The 17,217-nt window shown below is 49.7% G+C and overlaps 1 protein-coding gene across 3 annotated transcripts in view; it reads right to left on the bottom strand.

Annotated features, from left to right (window-relative positions):
* Positions 1-1,277: 1,277 nt before the first annotated feature.
* Positions 1,278-17,217, bottom strand: part of Chka (choline kinase alpha) — a 58,154-nt gene continuing 42,214 nt past the window's right edge. For all 3 annotated transcript variants that reach the window (XM_077797381.1, XM_026396660.2, XM_026396661.2), the window contains 8 exons: positions 13,203-13,336; positions 12,783-12,887; positions 11,987-12,045; positions 9,800-9,887; positions 9,279-9,387; positions 7,333-7,439; positions 6,410-6,491; positions 1,278-2,356 (listed from right to left, as the gene is read on the bottom strand). In XM_077797381.1, coding sequence (XP_077653507.1) covers positions 2,297-2,356; positions 6,410-6,491; positions 7,333-7,439; positions 9,279-9,387; positions 9,800-9,887; positions 11,987-12,045; positions 12,783-12,887; positions 13,203-13,336 — 744 coding nt within the window. In that variant the 3' untranslated portion in view covers positions 1,278-2,296. The remainder of the gene's footprint in view (positions 2,357-6,409; positions 6,492-7,332; positions 7,440-9,278; positions 9,388-9,799; positions 9,888-11,986; positions 12,046-12,782; positions 12,888-13,202; positions 13,337-17,217) is intronic.

Here is a 17,217-nt window from a genome sequence, read left to right as displayed (position 1 = left end):
GGCTTCGACCTCCCCAAGTCCCCTCTGGCTGTGCCAGTGGAGGCCAAAGCCAGTGCTTTAGAGGCCAACAGGCTACTAAGTAGTTCTTCCAGCTGGAGCACCAGGAACAAAGGCAGCTTTGAGGCCAGCGCTGCCCTGGGCACAGTGAGATGGCTGTGGCTGTGGCCGTGGCCAGCTGCTAAAGGGGCCTGACCCTTGGATCTTGGACTGTCCTGTTGAGGACCCCAGAGGCCAGGTGGGCGTGCAAGGGACTGTGGTAGTTCACATGCCTGGAAGACTGGGCCCAGAGAGGAGGCAGCAGTGCCTGGCCACGAATGGCTGGGGTGGGGGCGGGGGGCAACACGGGTTCAGGCTGTGAAGGGACCTGGGCTAGTGGGTGGCTTTGATCCTTGGGGAACAGAGTTGAGCAGACCTTGGGGGGGGGTATGTAACAGCAGAGGCTCACAGTCTAATGGAGGTCTCCTGGGGAGACACCAGTGGGTTGCCATGGAAACAGCACATGCCTGGCTGTGGGGTGGCACCTTTCAGGGTCACCTGCCTTGAGGACTGGCAGTGACCAGGCTGGGCTGAGTTCTCACTCAAGGTTATGGTCTGGCTCAGGGGAGGACACAGACAGACAGCACTCTAGGGTCAGCTGAGCTTCACGGATAACAGGTCAGGGAGGCTTAATTTTGTGCACTATCTTCAATGGAAGGATTCAGAGGTGTGAGGGTGCTGCACGGCCTGGCAGGACTCCCCTGAAGGAGCCCATCACCTGCAGACCTGACCCCAAGGCATCTAGGTTGGCCCAGGGCTTGTAAGCAAGCGGGGCTGTTCAAGTGTGGCTGGAGCCAGAGCTGGGGTAGGGCCAGGTGACCTAAGTGGTGAGTGATCACACAACCTGTCCTGCTCAAGATCCTGAGTGTCCAGATGGGTGAACAGTTAAGTCCCCTCCTGCCTCCCCCACCACCTGCTCCACTCCCCAGACAGCCACTGTCCCAATTTCCTCTGCAGAATCAGCAGGCACAGAGCTGGGTTGAGTCAGGGAGGGTAACAGGCTGTCCCAGGGCCAGCATGCTGGGCAAGAGCCCCATGGGACTTGGGGCCAAGGGCAGACCCTGGGGACTGGGGAGTCCAGAGGAAAACCAGAACATGGCGGACAGACAAGTGTCACAGGAGGAGGAGAGTCAGATGCTCTTGCCCACAGCTAGGGCAGGGCACTGCCATCTAGAACCTCCCATGGGCACATGGAGGTAAGAGGAGCCCTCCCCAAGGTTAGGACACATCCAGAGAACAGCTTGAGGCTGAGTCTTAATTTTATTATTTATCTGTGTAGTACAATCTCTGTGGTAGCAGAAATATATGCACAAAAACAATTCAGAGTTTGGAGTAAAAAAAGTCAGCTAAAATTTACCCACTGGACACTAATGCTCATGGATTCACAGCTCTGCTCCATTGTACCACAACCCACGTCAGTGCCTCCGTCTCCCAGAGTGACCCCAGGACGTGGGGGTGGGGGTGGGGGTGAGGGATGGGGCTGGGAATGCTGGTCAAGGCCAGGGCAGCAGCCTACGTGGAAGGATTCCCTGGAGGCTGCCTGTGGCCAGGAGAGGGAAGGAGAGAAAGGTTGGGGGCTGAGGTCCCCACACTGTGAAGCCAGAGTTACAAAGCACACCAGTCAGAAGGGGCGGGTGCAGGTCATGTCCAGTCATAGAGAAGCTCGTCCATGTATCAACATATGTAGCAGGCACAGGAGGGCCGCGGCCATCTGCCCGCAGAGTTCCTGGCAGCTCCTGTGTAGCCTGCTTCCCCAGCTGCCGCCACTCTGCCCAGAGGTACGTGCTGCCCGGGGAGCCACTTCACAGTGTGTCCACTCCCTCGTGTCCCTTGGGAGCAAGAGTGTCTACATCACATTGTCACCTACAAGAAGCCTGGTTACAACGTTCACCAGTATATTAATGATAAATTTAAAATAAAAAAAAAACATTAACCGAAGTACCTGCAGCAACGCTATCCGCTCCCGCTGGTGGCCGTGCCCACCGGAAGCCTCACAGCCCGGCACGAAAGGCCGCCTCTGGTTCCGGGGCTCAGAGGCTGATCTACTGTTCTACTGCCTACACTCTGCTTCCCCACCTCGTCCAAGTCCTAGTGAGATCGTCAACAAGGGATGAGATAAATGTCACTCCACTTTAATAGTCTTCGTTATCATACACATCTGTGTTCAGAGACGTCCGGGCCTTCATGCTGCAGGTCACAGCGCAGAGGGCCCGGCTCGCGGTCTCCCGCAGTCCAGTGGCGAAGGGCTGCTCCTCCCTAGTCACACCCCAAGCTTCCTCTTCTGGTCAAAATAGGCATCAAATCTGGCTTGCGCATATTCCTGGGAGACAAGGAACAAGGAAGGCCAAGGCCTCAGCAAGGGCTGTACTCCTGGGGCCCTGCCCACGCGGCCGGCCCAGGGCCCAGCCAAGAAGACACCCAGCGCAGTGTGGCCCATGCTGCAGCTGCTCTGAAGACACAAGCTGCTGAAGCTCTCAGCACTGTCCCCACACCCCCTTATCTCAAAGCTAATGCCTGTCGAGTGCCACTCAGAAGGACCTCATCTACAAACCTGGCCTTTCGACTGCCCAGAACATTGGGCAGCCCTGGGACAATTCCAATTTTAACAGCAAAGATCCCAGAATGTGGGGAGACACAGAGAGAGGTCATCTAAAGAAGGTGCCCCTATTTTCTAAAATCACTGGCAGCTGTCACAAGGAGCACTTCGTGGGGGAAGGGCTGGCCAGGCTATTTCTGTTCCCTCATCTCTCCAGCCGAACACACAGCAATTTCTGAGGACCCACTCCCAATCCAAAGTCTGCGCTAGGAGGGTTACCTTTTTCTTTTTTCTGAGTACTAGGGATTGAACTCAGGAGTACTTAACCACTGAGCCACATCCCCAGCCCTTTTTATATTGTGTTTAAAAACAGTCTCACTAAGTTGCTTAGTACCTTGTTAAGCTGCTGAGGCTGACTTTGAATTCTTGATCCTCCTGACTCAGCCTCCTGAGCCACTGGGATCACAGGCATTACGGGCATGTGCCACCACGCCTGGCTACACTGTCACTTTTTGAAAAATTAATCTGGAGGCAGGATTTCTATCCCCCAAACATGAACCCATTTTAAGGGTACACTGTAGTTTCCACAGACACGCCCACTGTGGCAAGAAAAGCCCCGGGTCCCCTGGAGTTTTTGGGGCTTTGCAGTTAGTACCCCTCCTCTCCCCCCACTGCACAGGCAGTGCTGCCCTCACCTGTCCCTAGACAGGCCTCAGTCCTAGAGCAGAACCAAAACCACAGCATGTTGGTTCTGGCACCTGAGAGTCCTCTGCGTTGTGCAGACCAGGGACCCGCTCCTTCCCCGGGTCCCACTCTGCGGAGCTGACAAATCCTGTTTACGTCAGCACCTGCCCATCAGCACTGTGCAATTTCCCGCTTAGGTCTATTGAAACTGAAGGTGTGGCCGTGGTGGCGCACACCTACAACCCCAGCAACCTGGGAGGATGGGACATTTGGATCGCCAGTTTGAGGCCAGCCTCAGCAACTTAGCATGACCTCGTCTTAAAAAATAAAAAGGCTGGGGATGTAGTTCAGTGATAAAGCACCCTTGGGTTCAATTCCCAGTACATAACAATTAAACTTCAAAAATAAAATAAAGGTGCCATGAGCAGTTGAGCACTACCAGTTGTGGCCCACCTGGCACGTGGGACGCCCTGGGTTCCAGCCCTGGCACTGTAAAAGAAGAAAATGGGGAGGGAGAGGGGTGCTTCCATTTTGTTGAGCTCCCCTTTATCTGGCTCTCTGTACCTGCGGGTTCCACATTCATGGACTGAAAATACCTAGGGGAAAACCTGCATCTGTACTGAACGTGCAGACCTTCCCCGGCCGCTCCCTGAGCCATCAGTGACACAACAGTCACACAGCACTGCCCTGTATCTTAAGGTAGCATAAGCACTGCAGAGGTGACCAAAATGACATGGGAAGATGCATGCAGGATTTTATGCCAGGGACTTGGACACAGCAGATTAGGGGAGAGCGTTCTGGAACCACTACTGCTGGACTTCCCCACTACACTTTTCCCCTTTAACTGTGCTTTATGGAATTTATAAAATATTTGCCTAGATCATAAAACTTTCTTTTTTTTTACAGAAGCCTAATAGTTTGGCCTTTTACAAGTTCACTTCAAGTTAATTACAGTACATGGCATGAGATCAAGAGGTTTCTTTCCCCCCATAACTCTATTTTTTTTTTTTTTTTTGGTACTGGGGATTGAACTCAGGGACACTCGACCACTGAGCCACATCCCAGCCCTATTTAGTATTCTATTTAGAGACAGGGTCTCACTGAGCTGCTCAGTGCCTCACTGTTGCTGAACTTTGAACTCGCCATAATCCTGCCTCAGCCTCCCAAGCTGCTGGGACTTAGGCGTGCACCACCACACCTGGCCCCACATCATTTTTTGAAATGAATTACTTTGGTCCTTGAGTGGGAGAGTGTGTGACTGTGGACTGAACCCAGGGGAGCTTTACCACTGAGCCACATCCTCAGGCATTTTTCTTTTTTGAGACAGGGCCTTGCCAAGTTGCTGAGGCTAGCCTCAAACTTGTGGTCCTTCTGCCTTAGCCCCTTCCCAGTAGTTGAGATTACAGGCATCTGCCACCATGCCCATTCTTATTATGAATTCAATTTGTTTAATAAACATATAGCCATTTCTTATATCAGTTTTGGACATTTTTATCTTTCATAGAGTATGAATTTTCATCTACACTGTCAAATGTGCTGGCACAAGGACTGGGATTGTAGCTCAGCAGTAGAGCACTTGCCTAGCACATGGGAGGCACTGGGTTCAATTCTCAGCACCACATTAAAAAATTAATTAATTAATTGAAGGTACTATTCCCATGTACAACTGACAATATTTCTTAAAATAAGTTTACACAGTTAGATCTGCAGAGACCCTCCTCTTGACACCCTATATTGGTATTGTGTTCTTTTTTTTTCTTGTCCAGCCTCAAACCTGGAATCGTCTGCCTCAGCTTCCTGAGACACTGTGGTTACAGGCATGTGCCACTGTGCCCACTGGGGATTTTCTAGATAGCCTTCTGTTTTCTAGATATTCACTTTTTCTAGACATTACTTAAGTTCCATGAGGACACATCCTTTAAGATTCATTAAACCCTGTTCTCTAGCACAGCACGCACTGCTCTGAGCACAGGAAGAGCGGATCTCGCAGCCGGGCACCTGGTAAGGACCAGCAGGTGAAGCTGCCTGTCTCAGCAACTGCTGATGATAGCCTGCCCGCCCTTCCCAGAGGACTGGGGCATGCACTCTAACTCTCATCGCCTCTCTCCTCTCAGTTTTGTCTCATGTCTTTTACAAGACAGCTGGGTGCACACTTAGTATTTTACGTCCTCTTATTATAAAATGCCATTCTTCGTCTCTGGTAATATTTCTTATTCTGAAGTTGGCTTTGTCTTACAGTGTCATCTGACCAGGACTCCAAATCTGCTTAAAAAACCCAATTTCCTCTTATTTATCTGCCTAATGGTGTCTTTACATCACCATACCTTCTGCCTAGAAGTGGAAATCACCTTGTGCAAAGTTGAGGAGGACGAACCAGCACCTCCCACACCTGCCCCAGGGAAAAGGAGCCATAGGCCGGGCTTGTGCCATGTCCTCCCTCAAGATGAAGCCCCAGCACAGGGATTTCTCTAATGGTGTCAATGTCAAGCACAGTTCTTAACATTAAAATTACAGCCTGAATTGACTACAAGCCAATTGGCTACAATTCTCCTGAAAAAGAACCAGGAGATAAGTACCAATACTTATCAATAAGAACCAGCTTCTTAGGCTGGGAATGTGGCTCAAGTGGTAGCGCGCTCGCCTGGCATGTGTGTGGCCCGGGTTTCGATCCTCAGCACCACATACAAAGATGTTGTGTCTGCCGAAAAACTAAATATTAAAAAATTCTCTCTCTCACTCACTCTCTCTTTAAAAAAAAAAAAAAAAAAAGAACCAGCTTCTACCCAAGCTGGGCACTACAGGTAGGCACAAGGAGTGGACAGATGACCATACCCTGGCAGCGCAGGAGGAGTGCCCACACTCTGCCACTCAGGCTCCCTTATGTCAGAAGGGTCTCGGTCTCTCCAGGCCTCCTCAGACCACAGGCCTACCCAGCACTGCCCTGAAGCCGGGTGGCAGAGCCAGTGGGCCCAGGATTGAGGCGACCTCCCAAGGCAACAGTGAGAACCATGCTGTCCTGGTGCCACCAGGTCACCACTTTCAGGGTCTGAGGGAGCAGGTCACTTCTGCGAGTAACAGCCACTGCTGCTTCCAAACACTCCCATGCGTCACAACATTTCCCCAGGAGAAGATGAGAGCTGCCTCGGAACATACCATGTACCCAAATTCAATGGCTGAAATCTTGGCCTGTACAATGGACCAAAGTCCCCAGAAGAAATGGGATGCGAGGGCAAACCTGTAATCACAGAAGAAACACGTGAGCTGCTCAGTGCCCGTCACACCCCTGATGAAACCCCTTCCCACTGGATGGCCAGCCATCTGGGCTGGACGGGGACAATGCCTTGACCACTTGGTGGGATTACATGTCAGAGGGCACAGAGGGACCTGCAGGAGTGAGCACGCCCAGCTGCCTGGCTATAGCACACAGGACACTGACAGCACAGGGACGGAGACCATGGTGGCCTCCCTGTTGCCACAAGTGTGAATGCGTAGGCACAAGTGAGAAGAGCCCTGCCGGCCCGCTGCCTCTCCCCACAGGCCCCGAGACGCTGCTCCCCAGGCAAGGGCTTCCTAAATCCACCCTCAGGCCTCTCCCTCCCTGCCACAGAAGGGGAACGAAGCAGATGAGTGCGTGAAACTTGCCATCTTCTCCAGCCCTCTCTGTCACCCTGAATCCACATTCCTCCTCAACAATGCCTGAGTGTCATTTACATGACCAGCCTTCCTCTGCGTCCTGGAGGTCCCTGGCCCACCTAGTCCCTTGGTACTGCCCTTTCTGTGGGTTCTCCTCTGCCTGCGCTTTTCTGTTTCCACTGGTTCCAGAAGCCACAGTGTCACATGAGCACAGTGGCAGCAGCCTCACACAGCCGGGTCCTGCATGTGGCTGGACCAGGCATACTGTCCCGTACCCAGTACCTATCTTAGCTGCTGATGCTGGAATCAGAAGATCTCTACGGTCCCTGCCACCACAGGAAGCAGAAGCCTCAATTCTGGATGAGGTGTGGGCATGACCAAGCACTCCAGGCAGTTTATAAAGGGGCAAGCTGTACTTGCGGCTTTCAAAGGAGGATAGTTACCTATTGACTTCAAGTAACACGTCTTCTTCTATAGCAGATTTTTCTTCACTACTGAGGTTTTCAAAGTCATTCTGGAATGTAGTCAAGTAACTGGAAATAAAATGGAGCTTAAAAAAGAAGTGACTGTGTTAGGACCAATGCTGGTTAAAACAGACGCCGTTCATCGCTGTGCAGAGTGCACATGCACTGTGCCCGTGGCTGTGTCCACGGTTCTGCTGGAAGGGTGTGGTGTGGGGGCTGCTAGTTCTGGAGGAGTGATTCAGATAGAATCAGGTTTTTCCCTAATTAAATCCACATTTATGTTTTTCATTATCTGATCTTAAAGCAGGGTACACCTCTTTCAAACCTTTCTCCAAAATGGCCTGTGTGCCATGCGGGGCTCCCAGGAGCAAAGCTCTGGGTTACCCTGGTGCTGGCAGACGTCCCCTCAGGGTGGAAACTGCGCTGGACAAGACAGAAGTGTGTGCCTTCCCACCCTACAAGGCCAAGACTATTTACACACATGTTCATAAACTGTTTTTGCTTTGGAGGAAAAACAGTTTACCCGAGACTGTTCCAGGCATTCAGACAGCTCACCCTGGCAACTCTAGAATGACCAGACATTTAAAACTATTTCATCACAGATGAAAGAAAGGAAATACAAGATCACCTGAAGAGATGCACAAGGGCTATCTTATAAAGCTCCATACCCATATACTACCTTAAAAGTTTTCAAAAATATAACTGGGGCTGGGGATATAGTTCAGCTGGGAGAGTTCTTGCCTGGCATGCACAAGGCCCTGGGTTCAATCCCCCATACTCCCCACCCCCCCACACACCAAACAACAACAACAAAAAACAGAAAATATAACTAGGAAGGAACTTCTTTAAATGACATGTTGCTGTGTGATTTTAGCGGTTCATTAGGATGAGATCTCCTCTGACGCCTCCCTGGCCTGCTTGCCAGTCCTGATGGACAGCGCTCCAGCTCTATGAGCTTAACTTCTCCCCCTGTGACCAGGGCGAAGCTGTGCTCCCCTCCCCAGGCAAGCAGGCCCCCCTCACCTGCCCTTCCTTCTCATGGAGTCCTGGCCGCCTGGCTCTGCACACGTCAGGTTCACCCTCCTCAGCCTCGAGATGTGGCCAGAAGAGGGCAGTCACAGTGCCTGGCCCCTCAGCAAGGCCACAGTGAAAAGGCATCCAAGAACATGGGTCACCTCCTCGGGAATCCAGGAGTGCGGCTCAGGACACTCCTGAGTGAACCGAGGTGGCAGTGCAAACACACCTGTCCTCACCTGACCCTGTCCTCACTCCTGATTGCTGTGTGATCTGCTGTTGCCACTAGTAAGGTGCCAGGACACAGAGTCATTGTACATCAGGGGCATCTGGGGAGGTGGGCTGAGCTCTCTCCTGCCCTCCCAGCTTCACTGCCACCTGCTGAGCCTGTACTCAGGCCTTAGGGTGGTCTAGACCACAGGCGGGGTGGGGGGTGGGGATGCGGGGGGGGGGGGACAGGACGGGGGTGTCCCAGGAGGAAATGACGCTCCTCCAGTAGCGCAGGACAGGAAAGGGAACTGCTCATGCTAAAGGCATTTCCTCCAGGTACTGACCATGGCGTATAGGACTTCTCTCTGCACAGTGTGAACCCAACAGAGGAAGGGTCACATTCCCCAGAAAGAAGCCCAGAAGGCACAGGCTGGGCTCTGTGGGAAACACTGGAAGCTCCTCTGTGGGCAAGCAGTGCTCATCCCTGACAGAGGACAACTATTTCCAGCACGGATCTCAACAAGGCTGAAGTATGAAGGTGGCATTCACGTTAACAGAAAATAACATTTTTAACATGAGCAAAAGGGTTTGCCTAATCATGACACAATTTTAAAAGGGCATCTTTAAAAACATGTAATTCTAATTGCATGAAACTGACTTCTGTAACTAACTTACCAAGTCCATAAAAATGAATCTCTTACCTGTTGTTTCCTGGTGGGATACTTGAGAATGTTGGCAGTAAAGAAGGGGTACTTTTCATAGCTATAGTCATACATCCATTCACAGAAATGATTCCCAATGTCAAATCCCCTGAAAGAGGAGACGGCACAGTGTGAGCACACCTGACGCCTCAGAGCCCTCACTGGGAAGGGAGGGCGCGTCCTGACCGGGCTTCCTGAGGGTATAGGGTGTGGCAGCTCTGTGGACCAGCAGAGCAAAGCAACTGGGCATCAGAGACACAGCTGCAGAGGGCACAAGGCTGCCACCTGGCCTGCCCCACCGCCTCAGATGCCTCCTACAGCAGTGCTGAGAAAGCGAAGAGGCTCTGGCAGGCCACAGGAAATGGCGAGTTCCGTCCACAGAGCCCCTGGCCCAGCGGCCACTCTGGCCAAAGCCTTCTCTTCCAAGAGCGGTGCTTGCCACTCATCTTGTCCTCACATCATTTCATAATGTATCACAATAAAAAGCAGTACTGAAAGCTAAGCCTTTAGTGCGACATTACCTGTAATTATAACTGCTGTATTCAAAGTCAATGAGCATCAGTTTCTGTTTTTCAGAATTCTCTCGGCCTTCCAGCAATAAGACATTACCTGCAAAAAGGTTTGAGTGGCAAGACTTAGAACAGAAAGCTGACGTTTTTAGAGCTGAGACTGACTCTTGCCTCTGTGGGGACCCTGACTGAGTTCAGTTTGGGTCCTGCAGCTGGAGCACAGGTGCACTACTACCAGGGTTGGCCCCCCACACGGAAAGACTCCAGATGCACCTATCCAGATCCTGGCCACCTCCCTGGCACCAGGAGGCTCACTGTGGAACACAGCCTGGCCTCTCCCTCCTGTCAAGGCCGCACCTCCCAGACATCTGGCACACTGGAGCTTGATGACCTAAGCACCACCACTCACACCCACCCCAGCAGCCCTGGGACTGAGCTGCTGGCAGTGGCTGGCGAGGGCACAGCAGCTGAGGAGCTGACGTGGTGTCCTGCCACAGCTACCACAGGCTGAGCCCGAGGACAGCAGAAGCAGCAACCCTACAAGGACAGTTCCTTCAGTGTGGGATTTCGGGAATGAGGTGGGTCAGCCGCCAGCCTGACATGAACTCAGGCCCATGCTCCTGAGGTCCACACTGTGAGCCCTCGAGCATCTCAGCACCTGGGCCAATGGACCCTTTGCTACTGTCCGGCCCCTCTCTCCCAGGGTCCCTGGTGAGGGTCTCTAGGCTTGGCAATGTACTTCTCCTGCATCTAGGAGCACTGCAAAGGAACTTTGGAGGCCCATGTCCCAAACGCCAGCACAGAAGAAACATACAGCTCACATCCCCACCTGCTCCTCCCTGGCAATCCAGAGCCACACTGGTGCTGTGCGCTGCCCTGTCAACAATGGTCACCACTGAAGGCCGTGGCCGGCCCCCAGGGCTGCACTAACTGCCTGTGCCCTGCTTCCCTCGACTGAGCCCACAATTGGTCAAAGGTGACTGGGCTCAAACTAGTGGCTCACTGCAGCTGGAACATGACCAGGAGCTACTGTGGAACTGAAAACCAACTGCTAAGGCAAGAGGACCTCTTGATCCCAGGAATTCGAGGCCAGCTTGGGCAACACAGTGAGATCCCATCTCCCAAACAAAACAAAACAAACTGCTGAGCCAGGCAAAGAAGGTCTTGAAGCGGGACCACAGCCACCTGTGACCTCCAAGGACCAGGACAGCAAGGCAAGGTAGGAAATGCCAGCAGCATCAGTGGGAACTGTACCATCAGGAGGCTGAGGCAGGATGACTGCAAGTTTGAGCCCAGCCTGGGCAACTCAGTGAGAGCCTGTCTCAAAAGAAAAAAGAGAAAAGGACTGGGGACGTGATCCAGTGGAAGAGCACATGTGGCTTCAAAACCAAGGAGGGGAGGGAGGGAGGACCAAATTGGAAATCACGCTAGGTAAAATTCTGTGACAGTAAGGGGCCCTATGGCATTGTAATTTCCTGAAGCAGAGCAACCAACAGTCATTAACTGTGCCGGCTGGGACAACCAAGAAGGTGGTCTGAGGCGCTGCCCTGTGCTGCTCTGTGGGCCAGGAGGGGCCTGCATGGCTACTCCTGGTCTGCCAGCTGCTGCAGGACGAGGAAGCCCCGGGCGCTCACCACAAACCAGACAGCAACATGCGCCTCAGAACATTTAAGTCCTTAGTCCAAGTCCCACATTTAGAGAAAAATCTTTCAGATTTTTTTCCATGTCAACATTTTAATAGAAGTGGAATGATACTCTGTTTTTCTAAAACTTGTTTTTTTCCTCTTAATATAGCCTAGAGATTTTTCTGTTGATAAATAAAAAGAATAAGAAGAGCTTTACATCTATTTTTATTTGGGGGTTTTGGGAATTGAACCTAGAAACATTTTACCACCGTGCCACATCCCCCAGACCTTTTTATTTTTTCATTTTAAGACAGTGCCTAATTGCTTAGGGCCTTGCTAAATTGCTGAGGCTGGCTTTGAACTTTACAGTCCTCCTGCCTCAGCCTCCCGAGCAACTGGGATTACAGGCATGTGCCATCAGCCTAGCCCGAATTCTTTTTAATAGTTACCCAATACGTACTGTCACTGCAGCATAATCTGATGTATCAAATAGTCCTGTGATGGCCATCTGGTTTTTATCACACATAGAGCATACACACAAATTCTATCTGTAGCATTACATGATGATTCTTACCTTCCTGACAGTCATTGTGACAAAATACAACTGGAGACGGAGTAGATTCAAGCAGTGACCTGGAAAATCAAGGTGTCACTATCACCTGTCGAGGATTAATGAAGGCTGCCCACAGCCAAGCTGCCCACACCAGCTCTTCAGTGCTCCCACACGCACAAGGCCTCTCTGCACCCGCTCCCTCCTGTCCCAGGCAATGCAGCCCCTCTGTGTTGGTCTGCTCTGAACTATTCCTTCCCAGCATTTATGCAACTTGACACTATGTCATTGTTTACTTGGCCTAATAAAAATGACATCTTGGTCCACCACCTCCTCACATGACGTACTGCCCAGCACAGCAGGGGGACTGTACATCCTGGACAGATATGTATGTAGGTATGCAAGCCTGCCCAGCCCCACCCTGAGAACAGTACAGGGCCTCCACTCAGAGATCAGTCTCAAGATTCGCACAGCTCCCCAAAGCTCAGGTTTAGCCATTTCTCTCATCAGCTTGCAAACCCCCACCTGCTTCTGCTCCAAAAAAATCTACTGCCCCAGACTTTGCTGCCCCAAGCACCAAACTACTTCTCTGAAAGTCAGCCTCCCCCCCCCCGAAGCCTTCCTGGAACACAAGAGAGTATCTCGGGTAGCAAGACCCACCTGTCAGACCCGCCTGTCAAACCCACCCTGCAAAACCAGCAACAGATGCCAGGCGCAGGATGCACTTCACCAGCACCAACTGACAACAGTTCTAGTGACCAAGAGTAGCTACATTTCTGGATAGACGTGCTCACTTGTCAGGAAAGAAGTCATTTCTCACCTGAGGTTTTCCAGTTCCAAAGGAAGATTATAATTGAGGAACTTGTGGAGCTGTTTGATTCTGGATTCCCCAGTAAATTTAATCCTCAGCACTTGATTTAGGTATCTGTTAAAGAAAGGTGAAGCTTCACTGCTTGATTCTCAGACTTCACTTAGACAGTCCCAGACCAGAAAGGAGAGGGAAGGGTGATGACTAGGGATCCAAGGTTTTTTGGGACGCTAGCTCTGCCCCCGCCCCGGGGAACAGCATTTCTGCCAAGTCATCTTTCTTGGTCCAGGAATTAATTGCTCCATGTAAAAAAAATTTACCCCAGAGACAAACACTACCCCTGAGGGCTGGCGCACCAATGAGCCAGCAGAGAAGGGCCTCAGCCTGCCCTGGTACAGAACTAAGCGAGGCGTGAGCGATCGGACCACTTACTTTTCCATTGTTCCAAAAAGCCATTTTGGTTCCTTATTGAATGGCATTTTCATACCATGAAATGTGGCCATTTTTTCAGCTATTTCTGCAGAAATATCTGGCAAACTTAATTCTTCAGTGTCTAATCGCCGGCTCTGAAAGAAAAAGGGAGTTAAAAACTGATATTTACTAGGTCATCTAACAAGCATGAGATCACACATTCATAGGAATTAGAAGTCAGTTTTTGCACAGCATTTCAGTCTCACCCAATTAACAAAATTTCCTGCAGAATGGACACTCTGCCCTCACAGATGGTGACCCAGCAACTGCCATGGCAATTCCACAAAGAGGGCAAGCCACCTCTCAGAGTCTATTTCCTTATGAATTTTATATATATATATATATATATATATATATATATATATATATATAGAGAGAGAGAGAGAGAGAGAGAGAGAGAGAGAGAGAGTGTGTGTGTGTGTGTGTGTGTGTATGTGTGTGTGTGTTGTATATAATACCTTTCATTATTTATTTATTTTTATGTGATGCTGAGGATTGAACCCAGGGCCTCGCACGATATAGACGAACAGTCTACTGCTGAGCCCCAACCCCATCCTTATGAATGCTTTTTAACTTTAAGAAAGTCCTTCCTTAAATTTCAATGAACTAAAAGCCCCTTTCCTATGATGATGTGATTCTGCCTTCTCACACCTGCAGCAGCAGAAGCCCTCATCTCAGCAGCGTGCCTCAGCTGGGGTTCTGCTCTGCCCTGCACCGGTGGGATGGTGTGCTGGTCAGAACCAGTGCTGACCAGGGGGTACCATGAGTTCAGCAGGAGCCAGGGCCAGTGGCTCTCACTGTGTCTGTTACATCTGGCCTGGCAGAGAGCAGGCTCTGCAGGCCACACTTGTTCTGGCAGCTCTTTCACAGTGTTCTCAGGGGGCCTGAAGTCCAGGGGACTTTGTAGGTCTTGCACATAAGCTACTCCCTACAGATCCCCAAGGGACGTGTCTCTAAAGGCACAACACAGAGGGCACAGGGCCAGGGATGTGCTCCCCACTTAGTGCATCTAACCCAGGTGCTGTGTGCTGAGAGCCCTGAAGGCACCAGGCTCCTTTTCCCACTCAACTATGGAATGTCGTGTTCCACGACATTCTCAACAGCCATGCCACAATCCGGACAGGAAGCTCAGCCTCCAGTGGAGGATGCTCGGCCTTCTTAAGGCACCTCCCGTGGCTTTTTTAAGGGCCAGCATCATATGCCCATTGATGACAGAACACATTCCCAGAAATGTGGTGCATTGCTTGTGGCACGCCTGGGCTGTGGTTCAGCCTGCTGCTCAAGGTCTGCAAGGACCAAAACCAGATTAGATCAAGCACAAGAGGCAGGCAGGTGGGGGCAGGCTGCTGCCGGCCTACAGCACACTCTACAGTGTCTTCTCAGTAGAAGGTGGAAGCTCTAAAACAACAACAAATAGTATAGTAAATACATAACCAGTAACAGCCTAAGTTGTTGTTATGAAGTTATTATGTGCCGCACATAACTGTATATGCATGTATAAAAGTATATTCAATGTGACTGCTAGCACAGTGTTCACTTCAGCATCACCATACATGTGTAGAGTGTAGAGTGCTCAACTCTGACACAATGTCACACACCAAAAAAAAATCCTTCCGTGCCATCATAATCTCCTGGGACCACTGTCATACATGTAGTCTACTGTTGACTAAAGTGCTATGCAGCACGTGGCTGTAATTTGTTTGGTACTGTGGAAAATTTAAAGTTAACCTGCTCAGGCTGGGGCTGCAGCTCAGTATAGAGCGCTTGCCTAGCACATGTGAGGCCCTGGGCTCCATCCTCAGCACTACATAAAAATAAACAAATAAAATAAAGGCATTCTGTCCATCTACAACTACAAAAATATTATTTATTTATTTATTTTTGAGAGGCGGGGGAGAGAATTTTTTTAATATTTTATTTTTTACTTTTCGGTGGACACAACATCTTTGTTTATATGTGGTGCTGAGGATCGAACCCGGGCTGCACACATGCCAGGCGAGCGCGCTACCACTTGACCCACATCCCCAGGCCCAAAAATATTTTTTAAATGTTTAAAAAATTAATCTCCTCAAAGATGGACAAATCTGGGCTGGGGCTGGGGCTCAAGCGGTAGCGCGTGCGGCCCAGGTTCGATCCTCAGCACCACATACAAACAAAGATGTTGTGTCTGCCGAAAACTAAAAAATAAATATTAAAACTCTCTCTCTCTCTAAAAAAAAAAAAAAAAAAAAAAAGGATGGACAAATCTCAGTATCTGTTCCTTCCTCAAAAGTCAGAAAGGGAAATGGAGACTATTATTCTTAGGAATCATCAATCTCACATGACCCTTTAAAAGACAGCTACAGGAATCAAAAAGGACAGAATCCTCAAATCTAATGCGGTGGGCAGGCAAGGTGGCACATGCCTGTAATCCCAGCTGCTCAGAAGGCAGAGGCAGGAGGATCACAAGTTCAAAGCCAGCCTCAGCAACTACGAGGCACTAAGCAACTCAGTGAGACCCTGTCTCTAAATAAAATACAAAATAGGGCTAGGGATGTGGCTCAGTGGTCGTGTACCCCTGAGTTCAATCCGCAGTACCACCCCCTAACCAAAAAAAAAAAAAAAAAAATCCAATGCAGTGGCCAAGAATAAAACTAAAAATGATGTATGGTATTAGTCTGAATCAAATAAAACTGACATATCTGTGGATCAAAAACAGTCAACTATTGGCAATTTTTTGTGGTTCAACTTAGTATTTTAACATAAATTTTAAAAATCTCAACAGGCATGGTAACACACACCAGTAATCTCAGCAACTGGGAGGCTGAGGCAGGAGGATCGCAAGTTTGGTGACAGCCTGAGCAACTTAGCAAGGCCCTCAGCAATTTAGTGAGACCCTGTATCTAAATTAAAAAAAAAAAAAAAAAAAACCAAAAGACTAAGGATGTAGCTCAGAGGTAAAGCAACTGGGTTCAATCTCCAGTACATTAAAAAAAAGACAAACCCACTATGGTAAGTAAGATACAGTGGCACAGACCTATAATCCCAGCTATTTAGGAAGCTGAGGCAGGACAATCACAATTGTGAAACCAGCCTGGGCAATTTAACCAGAACTTGTTTCAAAATTAAAACGAAACAAAACAAAAAAAACTGAACCAAGCAAACAATATGTAAACTTAGAAGAAGAATAAGATAAAGCTGTCAGGCTGAGCAGGGTGGCCACACCTGTTCTCCCAGCTACTCAGGAGACTGAGGCACGAGAAACACAAATTTGAGACCAGTCTCAACTCAGTAAGACCCTGTCTCAAAATAAAAAAATAAAAAGGAGTTCTGAGGAGTAGCTCAGTTTCAATCCCTGGCACTACAAAAAACAAAAATTTTTTTTCCACCATGTAGTAGGTCATATGTACAAAGTGTGCAAAATTTTCTAGGATCTTTCGATCAATTCCACAGATGCCACAACCTGTGTCCTGTTGCTGTGAGACCCCATCTCTAACACATATAAATTACTCCGTAGTTAAGTGCCCCTGGGTTCAATCCTGATACCAAATTTAAAAGTTAATTAATTAAATAAAGGTACTGTTGTCAATTCACAACTTAAAAACAATAACCAAAAAAGCTTTAAGACAACAAGAAATGGAAAATAATCCCGACTATTTGGAAATAGAGGAATTGAGTAAGGCCTCTAAACCTCTCGGCACCTGGGACAGGAGGACAGGGCAGGAGAGACCCTAACAGGGAAAAGCCAAAGTGAAGGGAAGACATTGGAGACAAGGGAAAGGAGACGTGACAGGTGTGCTGGGAGCCCAAATGCTCCACCAGCAATTTCTAAAAGAAGGCCCCAGGCCAGGTGCAATGGCACACAACTGTGATTCCAACAGCTCAGGAGGCTGAGGCAGGAGGATCACAAGTTCAAAGCCAGCCTCAGCAACTTAGCAAGACCCTGTCTCAAAATAAATAAAAAAAAAAAAAAGAGATTGGGGTTGTGGTTCAGTAG

The sequence above is a fragment of the Urocitellus parryii genome, chromosome 4 (assembly GCF_045843805.1).
Source record: "Urocitellus parryii isolate mUroPar1 chromosome 4, mUroPar1.hap1, whole genome shotgun sequence".
NCBI lineage: Eukaryota > Metazoa > Chordata > Mammalia > Rodentia > Sciuridae > Urocitellus > Urocitellus parryii.
The sequence above is the reverse complement of the archived record's forward strand: the minus strand, read 5'-3'. Positions and strand labels throughout refer to the sequence as shown.